General features: G+C 34.6%; 1 protein-coding gene across 1 annotated transcript; it reads right to left on the bottom strand.

The window, feature by feature from the left end:
* Positions 1 to 4,738: 4,738 nt before the first annotated feature.
* LOC141566300 (glutathione S-transferase-like) lies at positions 4,739 to 17,681 on the bottom strand. Its single transcript, XM_074310654.1, has 6 exons — positions 17,477 to 17,681; positions 15,604 to 15,655; positions 10,689 to 10,821; positions 8,427 to 8,568; positions 6,605 to 6,736; positions 4,739 to 5,804 (listed from the first exon to the last, which is right to left on the bottom strand). The coding sequence occupies exons 1-6, from the start codon at positions 17,561 to 17,563 to the stop codon at positions 5,652 to 5,654; spliced, it is 699 nt and encodes a 232-aa protein (XP_074166755.1). The 5' UTR covers positions 17,564 to 17,681; the 3' UTR covers positions 4,739 to 5,651.
* Between the last annotated feature and the right edge of the window lie 253 nt (positions 17,682 to 17,934).

The raw sequence follows: 17,934 nt of genomic DNA, 5'->3' as shown, positions 1-17,934 counted from the left end.
TAAAACTTGAAAAGAACTTGTGCAGCTAGTTAAGTCTCCTCATTTTTCAAAGTCACTTTTAGCCAAATATACAAGCATTGATTAAAAACACCTATTAATGTGCCAGGCTGGGCAGCCAGGTGGATAGGTATAATGGATAGGAAGCTGGGCCTGAAGTCAGGCAAATTCTTCTTCCTGAATTCAAATCCAACCTCTGACATATACAAGCTGGGTGATCCTCAGTTTCCTCATCTGTAAAATGAACTGAAGAAGGAAATGGTAAACCGCTCCAGTACCTTTGCCAAGAAAACACCAAATTGGATCATGAAGAGTTAGACATGACTGAAATGATTGAATAACAATGTGTCACTGTGGTAAGCCCTGGGGATACAAAAAGGGAAAAAGAGTCCCTGTTTTCCAGGTGTTCACAACACACACACACACACACACACACACACACACACACACACACACACACACACACAGGATAAATCAGAAATAATCAACACAGGGAATGCAGCTTTAGGGGGAATCTGTAAAGGCTTCTTGTAGAGAGTGAGATTTCAGCTAGGACTTGAATGTGCCATTCGATGTTTACAAAAAATAATTTGGGGAATTGAATATAACTATCTTGCTAATTATGCTTAAACTCAACAGATGTGAAAATGAGCTTTCCTTTGGTTGGTTTATAATAGTTAAACATGAGAATTGTAGACTAGATACCAAGAAGATTAATTTGAGCCAAGTGGAAGGTGAGAAGAGGACAGACTTGAAACAAGGAAAATAAACAGCCTTTTGCAATAGTCCAAGAATGAGGTTATAGGGGCCTATATCAAGGTTGTGAAATGTCAGAGAGAAGGGAGCATATATGGGAAATATAAGAAGGTAAAATTGACAGTATTTGGAAAAAGTGGATTATAGGTAATGAAAGTGAGAAGTCAAAGATGACACAAAGAAGACAAAGACAAAGGTAACAGGTTAGAGTTTGGATGTCTAGGGGAATGGTGATGCACTCAATAATAAGAGGGAATTTGCAACGGGTGTAAGGGGAAGTCAAGGGAAAGATAAGGACTTCTGTTTAGGGTAAGTTGAATAATGTTTTATTAGGTTCAATAGGCAGTTGGAGACATCTCCAACTATATAAAAGACTACAAACTATAAAAAAGTGTAGGGGTTAGGAGAGAGGCTAGGGCTGGATATCAGAAAATCAACAGCAAAGAGAAGATAATTTAATTCATGGGAGCTGATGAGATCACCAAATAAAATCATATAGAGGAAGAATAGGAGAGATAGAACCCTGGGGGCACCTAGGAAACTTAATTTGGACAATGTCAAAGCTGGAATTTAAACTCAGATCCTCTTCTCAAACCAGCCTACCACCTCACCATTATTTGGAGGGGAGGGATTTGGTTTTGTTTTTTGCTGAGGCATTTGGGGTTAAGCAACTTGCCCAGGGTCACACAGCTAGGAAGTGTTAATGTCTGAGATCACATTTGAACTCAGTTCCTCCTGACTTCAGGGTCAGGGCTCTATCCACTACTACACCAACTATCTGCCCCCTATTTTGTGTTTTTTAAAAGCATTTTTCTATTATGAACTTAACAACTTAAACATGAATATTCTAGCATTCAAATGACAAAAAAAAGAAAATTGTATAAGAAAATGTGAACTTCCATTACACAGTTTTGTTTTTTTTTTTGCAAAAAGTATATATTCAATTGAGCACAATAGTGACTCATACATATAATTAAACCCATGGACTTGTTAGTGGGACATCACAAAATGGACTGATAGAGTGATATGTTTGTTTTTCTAAAAGCCCGAGTCCATGCACTCCCACAGATCTGAAATTACACATCCTTCCAAGTCAGGAAAAACAGTTAATAAGAACAATGAATCATGAGGCATTCTGGCTCTGTTTTAATTGGATTGGACATGATGGTGGCTTGGGTTGTCCATTAGCTAAAAGCAGGTAATCTGAGTGGCTTGGCAATAGCAAGGTCCAGCTCTTGCTCCCCACAGTTGGACTTTCAAGGTGACTCAGCACTGAGTCCTCATATGGCTCTTTTGTTCAAATAATCTCCTAAACTAGGAAAGCTATAATCCTTTCGCTATAATCCTTGGCATGTTGCTATGGCCCAATCCCCTTCATGGAAGGAAATCTGAGTGTAGAGTTGGAATGGTTATGGCCTGAGCACATCAGGGTGTATTTATTCTGGTGAATGCATTCCTTGTCAATGGTGGGGTTGGCCCATATGGAGCATTAGAATACAAAGGAGAATTTCAGCTTATTTTTTGATGTCCGTGAGAAACAAACTGAAATCATGATTTTGTGATAAACAGATTGGAGGTAGGCCAGGGTCTGGTCAAGCTTGGGTTTATAATTACTTTGTGCATATAGAGTTTAATGAAATCATAGAGTTGGAAAGGATCTCATGGGCCATTTAGTTCAAACCCCTCATTATATAAAGAAACTGAGGCTGAGGGAGATTTAATAGCTTTCCCTACGTTGCTCAGGTAGTAAGGGGCAGAGCTGCTTCTCTGATTTTCCCTCTAGTGCTCTTTCCACTGCCACGTGATGGTAGTTGACAAACACAAAGCACAACAATAGTTCCTTTTTGCTCTATTTTTCAGTCAATTATATAACTGTAACAATGTGGTCTGCTTATCAACTTTATAAAAGATGTGCTTGGGCAGCTAGAGGGATGCAGTGGATAGAGTACCAGCCCTGAAGTCAAGAGGACCTGAGTTCAAATTTGACCTCAGACACTTAAATACTTCCTAGCTGTGTGACCCTGGGCAAGTCACTTAACCCCAATTGCCTCAACAAAATTTTTTTTAAAAATTAAATAAAAGATGTGCTTAGCATAAATTATTCCCATAAAAATCATATAATGCTATAAAAGTAGGGAATATAGTATAGTGGGCAGAGCTTCAGTGAGATCTGAGTTCAACTCCTGTCTTTGACATATACCAGTGGTCTGAACTGGGCAAATCATTTAACCATTCAGTTAAATTGCTATGAATTAAAAAATAGTTGCTAATCTGCCTTAGTAACCCCCCTTGGTGGGGGTTCTTCCAAAAAAAAAATTTGGTCTATGATTTGAGTCATTGATGTTTTCTTGGTCACTTTATTGGGGGATGGAGAAGGAGGGGAGAATAACAGAACTGAAATATTTTCTAAGATTTTGGTATCCTTCCTTTTTAATTATTGCAATTAATTACAATTACAATTTAATTACTACAACTAATATTACTACCTTTGATTTCTTAGCAATTTTGAAGGTACTTTGCATGTAAGAGTCATTAGATACATTAAGTTAAGGTGCTTTGCATGTATAAATCACTAAAAACATTAAATTAAAAGCTCTCTATACAAATGGACAGTGATAGCAAGGGATTTTGAGTTCCAGGTTTTTCTCCCTTTCTTCCCCTCCTCCAAGATAGCAAATAATCTGATATAAATTATACATGTGTAATCATGTAAAACTTATTTCTACATTAGTCATGTTGTGAAAAAAGACATAGAACAAAAAAAATGTGAAAAAAAAAACAACAAAAATGAAAATACTATGTTTCAATCTGTGCTCAAACTCCAACAATTCTTTCTCTTGATGTGGTTAACATTTTCCATTGTGATTCTTTTGAAATTGTCTTGGATCATTGTATTGTTGAAAAGAACTAAGTCTATCATAATTGATTGTAACACAATGCTGTTGTTACTATGTACAATGTTCTCCTCATTCTGCTCACTTCACTCAGCATCAGTTCATGTAAATTTTTTTTAGGATTTTCTGAAATCTGCCTGTTCTTCATTCTTGTAGAACAATAGCATTCCATAACATTCATATACCACAATTTGTTCAGCCATTTCCCAACTGATGGTCATCCCTTCAACTTCCAATTCTTTGCCACCACAAGAAAAAAATACTATTAATATCTTTGTACATATATGTTCTTTCCCCTTTTTATTATCTCTTTGGGATACAGACCTAATAGTTGTATTGCTGGATCAAAAGTTATAGGCATTTATCCCCTAAATGTTGAAAAACTATTCTGCTATTAAAGGGATTTCAGATAACACGAAGCCTATAGGGAGGCTTGATATAATGGTCAGGCAAATTTTCCTGCTGTCTCTAACATATTTATAAGGCAACCTATGACAAAATCTATTTTAATCATCCTAAGTAGGACAGATGAAATGGGCATTGAGCTCTCCCCAATTTAGATGCTCCACATGTCCCCTGGGGAAGTCTGTAGATCTGCCTTGCTGTATCTGCTGAGGCCAAGTAATTTCCAAGAGCTGGAGCCCAAAGGAGATATACATTATTGTCTCAACTTTTTCTGGCTCCAAATCTGAAATCTGAGCATAACCTGAAGTTCATGTCATTAGCCCTCTCCTCCCAGACCCTTTTCCATCTTACCCCACCATTGTTACACTTACTTTGGGTTTACAAGATTGAACTTTAATAAGACAAACAAAATAGACAAACAAAAAAGTAGATAACTGAAATGAAAACCTAGACTTCCTTGATCCTACTTCTAAGTATTACTTAATTTGTTTTGTAATAACAAAATGGATGCACAGATAAATTGTCTGCTTGGAAAAATGAAAACACTGGATTTTCCCCCTGAAGCTATCACTTAAGTGTACAAGTAAAGCTATTTTAAAAGAGGAAAATTTCAAATTTAATTTTCACTTGTTTTCCTTGATACTTTTAAAAATAATCTTTTTTTACACAAATAAAACCATGATTAATTAATGAGAGAGAGAGTAACAAGGGCATCTTTTTTATTGAAATTTCTATTTAATAGAGTAACATTTTCTAAAAAATTGAAAATCTTTCAAAAATATTATCAGATTACTTTCCTGCCTAAATCCTGTAGAGTGAATATAACTTAATATTTTTTCTTTTGTGGAGAGTCCTTAAGGACAAGTATTAAACATTCAAATCTATATTGAACTTAATCAATCATCAGGTAATTTTTAAAAAATAAACTTTATTATTTTATATACTCATGTTTTGTAACTTTCCCCCAAAAGTAGAATGCAGAAAATGTTGGATTAATTGGAAGGGAAGTATCATTATAATTGAACTCAGAATGAAGAGAAGGGTAGGAATCAGAGAAGGGGACAAGCATTTCTCGAGCATCTACTATGTTCCAGGCACTTTATCAATTGTTTTTCATTTAATCTTCACAATAATCCTGGGAGGTAAGTGCTATTATTATCCACATTTTATAGTTGACATAAGTTTGCATTCCTTGTTCTATCATTTACCATTTCTGTGACCTTGGAGTAAATCATTTTATTAACTTCGGGCTTCAATTTCTGTTCCAGTAAAAAGCACTGTGATGGGTTGGGGCAGGGATAATGCTCAACAACCTCTGTGATTTCTTCTGGCTTTAAATTTAGCTGTTTATTAAATTTTGAATAAAAATAAGAAGATAATCTATGATTCTATAACCGAACAAGGTGAGGTTCTAATTAAATGAAGTTTTATAATAAGCAAAATTAGATTTTCTGATTTTCATTTAGCTCTATAGGAAGGAATCATATTTGCTAGTTATTGAACTTAGGAATGTGACAGGTGCATATTTCAGTATTTCTAGGCATGACTACAGATGAAAACTAAAGTATTAATTATGTTCTTTAGAATTTTTGAGAATATTCAGCTCATGTGTTTAAGATAGAATTCTTTATCAATCTTGAATATCTTCTTTGCAGCTTCAAACTCTTTATCACTTATTGGTGGCTTTCTTTGACTACCAGGCTGAAGGAATTTCTGAATCCTGGGGAGTTTGCTGATTCTTGCTTTGAACTCCTAAAATGAAAAAAAAAAAAAAAAAAGAAATGACACCATCTGTAAAGTCTTGCACATTGAAGCAGGGTCCCAGAGATGCAGTTGTCAAGACCCTTTGGAAACCATTTCATTCTGGGGAAAAGATATGACAAGCATTTTCACCCTATGGACATTGCTATTTGAAAATCCAGGAACTCCCTGCTCTTCAAATGTGGAAGGCCCATTTTGCTGTTATTTAATATAATACATGAAGAAACAGTCTTATTATGATTAGTGCATAAATTGATAAATTTATCAAATTTAGGGCTTTGCTTTAGCATGTCTTCCATTAAAATTTTCTTCTCTTTGTTCAAATTGGCATGGAGAAGGCCAATAATTCTCAAAAACTATGTTTGTAAAATGAAAGTTTTAGGTGGTCCCACCAAGCTGGAAATACTTTGAGCTTTGGGCTTACACCTGTCTATTTGCTCACCATATGACAACACAAGCAGCTAAATTCATAAAGACTTATTATCAGAAGGGTTCTCAACAACTGATGCTTGTTTTGGTTCACAGCAGCTTATGAAGACCATTTGTGAAGGAGACTTTGTAATATAGTGTTAAGTTCAGTAGAGAAAGGATCCACACAAGGGAAATCCCAGATCTTTTAAGTCAAGTAAGTAGCAAGCATATACTAATCTTTCTCTGTGTTCTCGGCACTAAATTTTGGAGATAAAAAGAAAAAATAAAACTCATTTCTGCCCTTAAGAAGCTTACATCTAAAGGGGAAGGCAACATGTAAATCAAAGAGTATGTACATGATACACTTTTGATGGAATTACCTGAAGCTTAGGGAATGCAGAGAGAACATCAGACTTGATTTCTTCAACCATTAAGATGATTTCAAGCAGCTGTATATCTGCCCAGCTCAACTGGTTGCCAACAAGATAATTTTTCCCATGATCTTTTAATGCCTGTAGGACCAGTGACAAAGAGAGAACCTCTTGACTTTTTTTTTTTAACCTTTTTTAAGCTTGATCAGACATTTCAGTTTGTATACTCACAAACCTCTGCCCATCACATATTAGACTAACTAAACAGGGATACTGTGAGAATCAAATGAAATTAAATTTGTAAAGTGAATAGCTATTATTATTACTAAAATTAAAAATCCTCAGTGAGTTTCTTATGGCATCACTGCACACCAAATGTCTAAAGTCTTGACTTCCAATTGGCTTGAGTTCTATTTTAAAAAGTATTCAACAGAGCAATAATGCAAGTGCAAACAAAAAAACATATGTAGTTTTGTATGGTAATAATAACCAAGGAGTACAGATACACATACCCAAGCAATAACACGCAATAAGGCAGACAATAGCAATGAATTCAGGGCCACATTAAATTCAACAATTGTGTAATCAATAACAGAATTCTAAGTAGTATTTAACAGCAGTCAATACCATTGTAGGCAGTAACTGACAGGCAGTCATGTTGAGTAATATATATGGAATTTCACAGGAGACAACAAGTTAGCAATAAAAGGAAATCTCAGTGGAAGAAAAAAAAAAACCCTCAGACGATTTTAGAATGTGGGGAGATAGCTCAACCAGAAGAAAATATCCTTCCTAGTTTCCTTCCAAGCTTATTTCAAAAGTCACCTCCTACGTGATGACTTTCCTGACTGCTCCCCCCAATTAATATCTTCTCCCAAAATTATGTTGTATTTAGTTGTGTGTGTATACACACACATATATATGTTCACACTCACATTTAGGTATAAGAAGGTAAGCTCCTTGAGGGAAGGATCTATTTCAATTATTTTGCCTTTGTATCTTCAGTGCTGAACATAATCCCTGGTATACAGTTGGCTCTTTAATAAATGCTTGTGGATAAGTTGATGCTATTGGTCTTCAGATGTGATTAATGTGTGCATATTACATAATTTAGTAAATTTTTAACCCAGAAGGACTAGATTGTACCACTTTTGCATATAGGTTCAGAAAAATGTCATAAAAATTTTCCATTTTATTGGAAAGAGCTTATGGAACTTTGCCACCAGCCTTTCCCACATTTAACAGTCTAAAAAGTTACAGAAGAACTCAAAGAAATCAATGCTAGGACCATATAATTTTTCAATGTAAAAAATGAATATTAAGTACCCTTCCATTGCATGCTTTGATGCTAAGTTCTGAGTGGCTGCCTATCTTATTTTTCCCTAGTTCTAAATCTTTATGAATTCATAGGATTACAGATTACGAGTTGGAAGTGACCTTAGGGATCATTAAGTCCAATTTCTTTGTTTTACAGGTGAAGAAACTAAGGGCTGGAAAGGGTAAGTAACTTGCCCAGAGTCACACAACTGGTAAATGTCTGAGGCAGGATTTGAACTTTTAGTCTTCCTAACTTCAAGTCCAGCACATAATCTACTACAATACTATTTATTTTGTGAAGTTTAGGAAAGTGTGGTCACGTAACTACATTTCCACAAGTAATAAATGACAGAGGCAGGATCTGAACTCAGATCCTCTGTCTACAGAGTTAATTTTCTTTCTTCTGTACTACAGGTTTCCACCTTTTCATATATTTGCTGAGAGTGAAATAGAGGAGGTATCTGTAATTCAGTGACTATTCAGAAGGATCTCACATTGCCTCACTTTTCCATACCTTCTCATATACTGGGAGGAATCTTTCGGTGGCTCTCTCGAGGATGTAGCTGAGATTCTTTTGCTTTTCTTCAGGCAAAGAAAATGGGAAGAACATAATCATGTCATTCAGATCCCTCATCCCTTCCACATACATGTCAATACTGGAAAAGAAAAATTGTATAAATTAAAATATGATTACTAGGGAAAATGACTAAAAAAGGATCTAATAATGACTGATATAGAAAGAAAAAGCTTTAAAATTTACAAAATTCTTTACCTATGTGATTTCATTTGAGCCTCTTAATAATATAAGTTAAATAGTACAGTTATTATTATCCCCATTTTAGAGTTGAGGAAACTGAGGTTCAGAGAATGGCTTGGCAAGATAGTATGAAATGGGGAAAATTTGAATTTCCTATTTGGAAATTTGGTTTTCCCATTATTCCTTGCTGTTCAGTTATATTTGACTCTTTGTGATTGCATTGGAGGTTATGATTTGCCATTTCCTGCTCCAACTTATTTTACAGATGAAGAAACTGAGACAAAGAATCTGAGGTCCAATTTGACTTCAGGAAGATGGATGAATCTTTCTGATTCCAGGGCCAGCACTCTTTCCACTTCAAGTCCTGACAATTTTATCCTGACTTCAAGTCTAAAATATATCCTAGTTATGCCATCTATTATCTGTAGATGTTGGGCAAGTTACTTAAAGGTTCTGTGCCTCAGTTTCCTCACTTATAAAAATAAGTGATTGGACTAAAAGACACCAAGATTTCCTCCTGCTCTGAACTATGATCCTGCAATCTATTATTCCATATTTTCACTTTATTCCTCCCTAAAAGGGATCCTCCTATCTCCAACCAGTTTTGGCTTTTTTTGTGAAAAAGAATGTTCATTCTCCAGAAATATTAAGAAATATGGATCTCAAAAGATGCCAGTTTCAGCAATTAATAAATGTAGAGAACATAATTAATGGCCAAGAAGTATACCTTTCATTATGGAGCCAGCCTTCAAATCAGGTAGCCTATGTTCAGGTCTCATCTCTAACATGCACTGGTTATATGACTCTAGAGAAGTCACTGAAAGCAAGTCCCTAAGACTCTTAAGACATAATTGTTGCTAATTTGTACTATTAGAAGAGATTTTCTTGCTGGAATTCCCTCTGCCAATGAAATCATAGGCGTGCCAAAATTATAATATTCATTCTACCAGGCACTTGCCCAAAGACTTCTAAGAGAAGCTCTAAATATTTGTCATATCTTGAAGAATAAACCTACCCTACTTCTTTTTTTCCCCAAGGGGAGTCTGAGTTAAGTGGCTTGCCCAGGGTCACACAGCTAGTAAGTGTTAGGTGTCCAAGACCAGATGTGAATGAGAGCTCTCCTGATTCCAGAGCTGATACTCTATCCATTATACTACTATTTACCTGCCTCTTATTGTTTTTCCCTTGAAACATATCCATTCATTTCAAGAGCAGTTAGCACTGACAATTCAAATTGAATAGGAAATTTATTCCTTTGAACTTTATTTTTCTCATCTTAAATAAGGAAATTGGACTAGATGATTTCTAAGGTTGCTTTCAACTCTACATCTTTAATACTATTATGTTGAACACTTTCTGCTTTTCCTCTAATCCAAAGATTTTTAACCTTTTTTTTATTGTTATAAATTTCATTAGCAATCTAGTTATAATCAAATACTCTTTCTCAGAATATTTTAATGTATAAAACAAAATACATAATAATTTACAATATATATTAATCTACAAAGGAAACTAATTAAACTGAAATACAGTTATAAAAATATTTAAATAAACAAGGTCACAAACCCCAGGATAATAACTTTGCCTAATTATTATAAATTTGCTGAGGTTCAGATACTGAAAATAGTCTACCTACAAAATGGCAACTAGGGTATTCTTTAAAATGGAAAAAAGCTTGATTCGGGGTTTTAAAAAATCAGGCTTTGTTTTAAAGGACATTTTTACTTGGTTTAGACAGACATACGAAACTAATCAATTAAAAAGTATTTATTAATATATGTAATGTAAAATTATTTTTATTTATTATTAGGTTTTTTTTTGTTTTTATGCTTCTTTGTTTGTTTTGGAGATCTAAAGCCATATCTTCTCTCCTGAGCAAGTCATCTATGTAGCCACTGCCTTTGAACTCTACTGGACCCAGGACAAATCAGATATCAATTTCAATTATTAAGAAGAAATTTCCTAAAATGAAAAAGGTGGCTTCTATGTTCTATTATAAGCATGCAATGATTACTGTACAATGCTCTCTCCTTCAGGTCCTTCCCATACAAGTCATATTTTGCTGCTATATATTTCAGGATAGCTCTGGTTTGCACTATGCTCATTCCATCCATTTCAACCATTGGCACTTGTTGATACATTAGTTTTCCACCTAAAAACAGAAAGAGAAATCAAGTCAGTAGCATGCTCCCCTTCACTGGAATAGGGTCATAAATCTTAGTTCTGGAACCATAAGGGACCCATTCAACTCTTATTTTAAGGAAGGAAGGACTGTAGATGAAACTGAAGTCCGAGAATACTTGTTCAATACATATTTATTCCTTTCCCTTGTAGTCATTTACATAGGTGGTACAGTAGTGTTCTGGACTTAGAACTAGAAAGATCAAATTTTAATTTTAATTTTTGTCTCAGTAAGGCAAATTACTTAATCTATAAGTGTCAGCTTCATTATCTATAAAATAAGTACCATAATAGCACCAAGTTTACAAAGTTATTGTAAGAATAAAGAGCTTTGTGGGCCTTAAAGTGCTATATAAACTATTGTTATTTATTATATTTGTATAGATTCCTTCCTTTTAAAGCACATAAGCTCTCTGAAGGAAAACTTTCATTTCTCCACACAGTTGATGCTTAATAATTGCATGTTGATAGATTGATCCATCCTCTCCCCAGCTCCCACTACCAAACCTTAGTTCTCATCAGCTCCCATCTAGATTGTTTCAATATGTTTCTAATTGATCTCCATACCTCCAGTATTTGGCTTTATCAATCTGTCCTTCCTAACTAGTCTTTTGGAAGGATGACAATTATCAAGTTACTTTGCTGCACTAATAACTTCCATAACTTTCACTTTATAATGTAGATTTTGCATATTTAATACTGTTCTGTTTAAATGTAATACATGATAAGTAAACTATATTGGAAATTGTTCATTTTTTGAGCAGTTAGCAGACAAACTTCAGCATGTTTAACAAAATGGCCAAAATATTTCACTGCAGACTCTTTACTTTTAGTTATTTTGAAGGCAGGAGCTATATTTGTAATTTTACAGAGATGAAGTAATACCACAGAATAGTGTGTTTCTACATTGGGTAATAATGATTAAATCTTGTTACTTTTTCAGTTATATTCTCTCCCTTTTGTTAAAAATTTTTTAAATGGACCTTTTATAGCTTTGTTGACATATATAGTTTTTATTTTGTATTTATATTGACTTAATGTATATTAATTGTGGACTAAGGATTAGAAGGAAATATTTGAAAAATAATTTGGAGGCTCATATGAAACCAAACTTTCCATGCCTTTGGATTCACTAGATGCTTTTTTTATAGTAAATAAATAAAAGTAAGTGAATAAGTAAATAAAAGTAAGTAAATAAAAGATTTAATCTGATTATTTCTGCTTAAGTTTTATAAGTAAGATATGTAGTAATGGGTATTTTTCATTAAACTAAAATGTATCTGCTGAATTTAAAACTAAGTCCTTTTGATACCATACAATTGCTGTGCTTGGACAGGTAACAAATCAGATTTATTTCTCTAGTGACTTTTGTTGTAATTAAATTATTTACTGGCATTTGTCAAAGTATGAGCTTTATTGTCATTTTTTAAATCTATTGAAGAATTACCATAAGATTAAAAAAATTCATACTCTTCTCATGATCTCCATAATTTTTCCAGTCTTGGATCCAATCATTTTTACTTCCCATACTTCTGGCCAGACTAACTACTTTTGTTCACTGGCTCAGAGGCTCTTGGTCCTTTCAACTGCAGAAATCTTGATCTGAGACCCTTTGTAGGACTGATAAATGACTCAAGAGTCTCCTTTATCAGAATCTCATTCTTGACTTTACTTCTTTTCCCAGTTGTCTCTTGGCTAGGAGCTACTTTGCCCTTTACTCCTATTCTTTGTAGTCTCTACCTCCTTTTCTAGACTGGAACCACAATTAAATCAATACATCTATCGCTACTGAACAGATTATACCTATATATTCTTCTAAGGCTTCACTCACCACTCCAGTAACTTTCCAAATCAAAATATATCTTCTTGACAACCACTTTTCTAAACTGTGTGGTCTCCCCTATTAGAATATAAGTTCTGTAAGAGCAAGCATTGTCTGCATTTGTGTTTGGGTTTTTTGTATCCCCAGATTTTAGAATAGTATTTTGTGTACAGTAAATCTTAATAATTGATTTTTAATTCATCTATCACTTATCCCATACAATGGTAAAACTGGGCTACTTATCATTCTCTAAGGATTCTATATACATACATACCAATGCAGATCATTTCACACCAGTTTTGTACCTCTGTTTTCATTTAAGAATGGGGGGGGGGGGGGAAGAGAGTGTGGAGAGATGTTTTGCACATATCTTTATAAGTACCGAAACTATCAACAAAACTCCTGAAACTGTTCTTTGAAAGGTCAGCAAATGAACTCCTCTTGCAAAATTCTATTCCCTGAGGCTCTGTGCTGGGCTTTTTTTCTTTTTCTTAGTGATTTTTTTTATCATTTCCCACATCTTCAGTAATCCTTTCTGTATGTATAACTCCTAAACCTACATAAATGAATAAATGAAAAGCATTTTTGAGCACTTTACTGCATGCCAATCATTAAGCAAAGTGCTATAAAAACACAAGCAAGAGGGTCCCTGCCCTGTAGAAGCTTACAGTTCTAATGGGGAAAGACCATACATAAAGGGGAGATATAAATTAGGAAAAATATGTTTTGGGCAGTAAGGTTTGAAAGTGTCTCACTGGCAAAACATATCTATTAAAGGCCAGGATGTTAGGTAAGTTCTAGTAGGATAGGGATGAGGAGTATGGCCAGTGTACAGGCAGCATAGTTTGAACATGGTTGGAAAGGAGTGTAATAACTGTTACCCAGCAAAATAAGACTCACAGATCAGATCCAGGATCCGAAAATCTGAGCTCTAATGGGAACTTCTCTAGTCCTGACCTCTTTAACAAATTTTATGTTCCCCTTTCCAGTTGTCTATTGGATATCTGCTAATATTAGTATCTCAAATTCCACATATCTAAAACTGAAGTCATTGTCTATCATCTACTCAACTGTCCCTCCCACTCTCCCCCCAAAACCCCACCTGACTCTCTTTTTAATTTCCTTATTTTTGGCAATAATATTATCATTCTCAGGGACTCCTGTTCACAACTCCAGAGCCATCTTCGACTTTACCCTCACTTAACTCACCTGCCCAATCAGTCACCAAATCTGGTCAATTCTGTCCCAGCTTTATCATCCTAATGCCTCATTATCCCACTAACTCAATGTTATCCCATTAACTCATTGTACCACATTCAGGTCCTCATTACTTTTCACCTCTAAGAGAAGACACTCTGCTATGGTGTAAAGATTACTGGATTTTAAAACAGAGGATTTTGGTTCTACCAGAATCCTGGCTTCATTACTTGCCTGTGTGATATTGGTCAATTCAATCAACTTCCCTGAATTTGTTTCCTCATCTGTAAAATGAGAGGGCTAGACTAGGTGACTTCAGGAACCTTCTTCTGCTCTTTTTGCAATTAGTTTACAACAGGTACCTCCTGACCATTCTATTCAATATAACATTAGATTAATCTTTCTGACACACAGGTCTGATCTTGTCATCCATCCTTGTTCAAAAAAGACTTTTATTGATCCCTATTGCTTCCTGAATAAAGTCCAAACTACATCCTCTCCCACTCTCAGTCCAGATCCAATGGACTTTTCCAACCTCATTTCATATTTGTTGTTTAATCATTTTTCAGTCATGACCCATTTCTTTGTGACCAGTTTTTGGGAATTTTTTGGTAGAAATACTGGAGTGGTTTGACATTTCCTATTCAAGCTCATTTTACAGATAAGGAAACTGAGACAAACCCTGTAACTTACTTAGGGTCATACATCTAATCAGTGTCTGAGGCCAGATTTGAATTTAGGAAGAGAAATCTACCTTATTCCAGACCTATCCACTATGGTTTCTATCCACTATGCCATCTAGTAAAGTCAAACTCAAATAGCATGCCTTCCTTGTAAACTATATATTGACTTTGAAAACCACAAATTAACATTATCTGTGTTGTATTTTTATTTGTTTTCCTAAACATTTCCCAACTACATTCTAATCTGGTTTTTGTTTCATTTAAGGGCAGCTTGCCAGGAATATGAAATCTCTTTCATTATACTAATCATGGATTATTTGCCTAAATGCATACACAGACTTCTGTGTCTTACCTCTGGAATGCACTTCCCTCTTATCTTCTTCTATCAGCATCCTGCCCATCATGGAAGATCCAACTCAAACACCACTTCCTCCACTCAGACTTCACTGATCCTCTGATAATGCAATACTTTGTACTTATGTACCAGCTAATATTTATATATGTATAATTTTGGGGTAAAAATTAGGATTATAGGATCATAGATTGAGAGCTATAAAGGACCTTCATCTCAACTAAATAATATCTCATTTGATCATCCCAACTCTAGGAAGCAGGTACTATATTATCACCCCATTTTACAGTCAAGGAAACAACAAGGAAAGTGCAATTATCAAATTATTTCCATACACAAAACAAAAAATCCAATAACTCCCATTTTCCTACTCGTTGTTCACATTCACAGAATCACATGGTCCAACTCCAGCCTCACCTTTCCAGTCTTCAATCCCATCACTTTTTCCTTCTACTGTTATTACTCTAAAGAAGCCAAAGGCCCTTTGTTTCAGGAGACAGAAAACAAGCTTTACTTTCTTTCCTGGTGTAGTTATTTTGAAATTCAAACTCTGTATCTGAAGTACAGAGAAGCACACTTGTAATTGCCCACCTCTATTGTGATTTATAAGGTACTTTTTTCACAACTGTAGAATCAGAAAATTTGGTAGTTAATCAGATTTTCATGGACTAGCACAACATAATCAAGCTTTGAACTCACCCTTAACTAAATTCTCAAATTCTTCAGCTGTTTTGAAAAGCTTTTCTTCATACTAGAAAGGAGAAGGACACAATGAGACTATTAGAGCAATGGAATTATAGAATGTTCTCATTGAAAGGGACCTTAGAGATCACTGAAGATAACTGAGTGGTATAATGGGTAGAGCACAAGAGTAGGAGTCACAAAGACTTTACTTCAAATCCTGCCTTAGATATACATTTGTATAAACTGGATGATCCTGGGCAAGTCACTTAATTTGTCTGGGTTTCAGTTTTTTCATTTGGAAAAAATGAGAAGGTTGAACTAAATAACCTCCTAGATTCCTTTTAGTTGTACATCAATGATTCTGATGCTCTCATCAACTGTTCTTAAACAATTTATTCTAAGAATCTCTTTTCATATTCTTAATGCAATATTTTTGATGACCTACCAAAAGGCTTTTGTTCATGTGAGTTCTTTCTATTGACAGAATATAGGCATTAAAGCAGCTAAATCTTAATATATTGTATATATATTTTTTTCAATTTTAATTCACTTACAATAATAATAATAATATATCTATTGCATATTAACTTTTATGTGTGTCCGTACAGGATCCTCTTAAAACTTCTGCAGAGATTTAAGCCTCAACTAGGTTGTAGGTGCAATAGAAAGTACATTTCAAAATGTAAAAAGAAGTTTGTTCTGGTTTAGAGTTACCACATTACACATCTGTAGTTGTAGTAGTTGTTTTTTCAATCCTGTGAGAGAAAGGGTCTTATGATTAACAGAACTAAAGTCCCTTGGATCCAGGATACAGATAAGAGCTGGAAGGGACAGTGGAGACTATCTTGTCCAATCCCCTCATTTGCTAGTAGAGGAAACTGAACCCCAGAGAGGCAAAGTGATTGAAAAATATCTGAGAGGAGGGAGAAAAAAAATTATTTATTACCATCTGAAAGAGTATTACAAAAATTTTTAGCATATCAATATACATTCTCAGTGTTTAAAAGTTTAGTAACTTTTAGAATTTAGACTTTTAGAAGTTAGAAGATTTTAGGAAGATCTTGTATATAATGAATCTAAATAGTCTCCAATTCTGACTGCATTTTAAAAAAAAATCCACAAAAATGAAGTCTGTTTAAATCTCTTTAGAAACTAACACAATCTCCATTTCTCCATATTTGTCTTTTTCTTTTTTTTTTTTTTTCTTTTTCCTTTTTTTCCTGCAAGGCAATTAGGATTAAGCAACTTGCCCAGGGTCACACAGCTATTAAGTAGCTGAGGTCAAATTTGAACTCAGATTCTCCTTACTTCAGGACCAGTGTACTTACCACTGCTGTCCTTTCCTTGGTATTTTTCAATTCTTCAAAACATTGGGCTTTTAACTTAATAACAACAGTAAATAATAATTCTCTATTAGTATAATCAGAAATACAATTGTTCTTTGTGTTAAAACGTAAAATTTTTTTTCTAGAGTTATTACAGTATAGGTAAATCATAGAATCACAGAATGTCAAAGCTATAAGAGATCAGAGTTGATATAATTCAATTCCTCTATTTTACAAATCAAGAAATTGAGTCTCAGAGTTTTGCCTAATGGTGTACAGCTAACTGGTAGTATCATCAGGACTTGGACTCACATCTGCTCAGCAATGATCTATACTGGTTCCATTTTCAGAAGAAGAACTCAATCAAGATTTAATTATCAAGATAAATGTGACCTTCAACTTGCTCTGAGACTCAATTCACTGTTAAAGAAAAACAAATTGATTACAATAATTAGACCCCTTTTTTTAAGGAAGTCATTAAGTGAATTCTTTGTGATTTTTCCACTAGTAAATATTCAATCAATCTGAAGAAAAATCACACATTTAAGAAATTAAACATCTACCTCTACACCAGCAGCTGCCAAGAGCCAGCGCACTGATTCCATTCTGCCTCTTCCATTGAAGTAATATAGTTTGGGCTTCCCAGCCATGATTTTTCAGTTCTTGGTTTTCTGAAAAACAAGAGAGAACAATCTGAGTAGGACTTAGACATACAAGCCGTCCTTTTTGTAATCTTGACTCCACTGGGAATACATGAGGAAAGTCCAAACACTAAGGGCCAATGATTCAGAGAGCAGATTGGGGAGGAGGGAAGGGGGAGGAGAATCATGTGAAAGGCAGAATTCAGACTTCTCCTTTCCCCCAAAAAACAGACTGAAGCAGCTAAGCATGAATCTCTTTAACTGATTAAAATGTATAAGGACCTTTTGTGACTAGTAGCTGATCAACTCAATGTCATCCACACAAGATATGTGAAATAGAGAGATGGAACTTCTTTCTATCTGCTGGGATAATTTTTTTT

This window comes from Sminthopsis crassicaudata, chromosome 4, assembly GCF_048593235.1.
Source record: "Sminthopsis crassicaudata isolate SCR6 chromosome 4, ASM4859323v1, whole genome shotgun sequence".
Lineage (NCBI taxonomy): Eukaryota > Metazoa > Chordata > Mammalia > Dasyuromorphia > Dasyuridae > Sminthopsis > Sminthopsis crassicaudata.
Note: the sequence above shows the minus strand (reverse complement) of the source record. Positions and strands in the feature narration are given on the sequence as shown.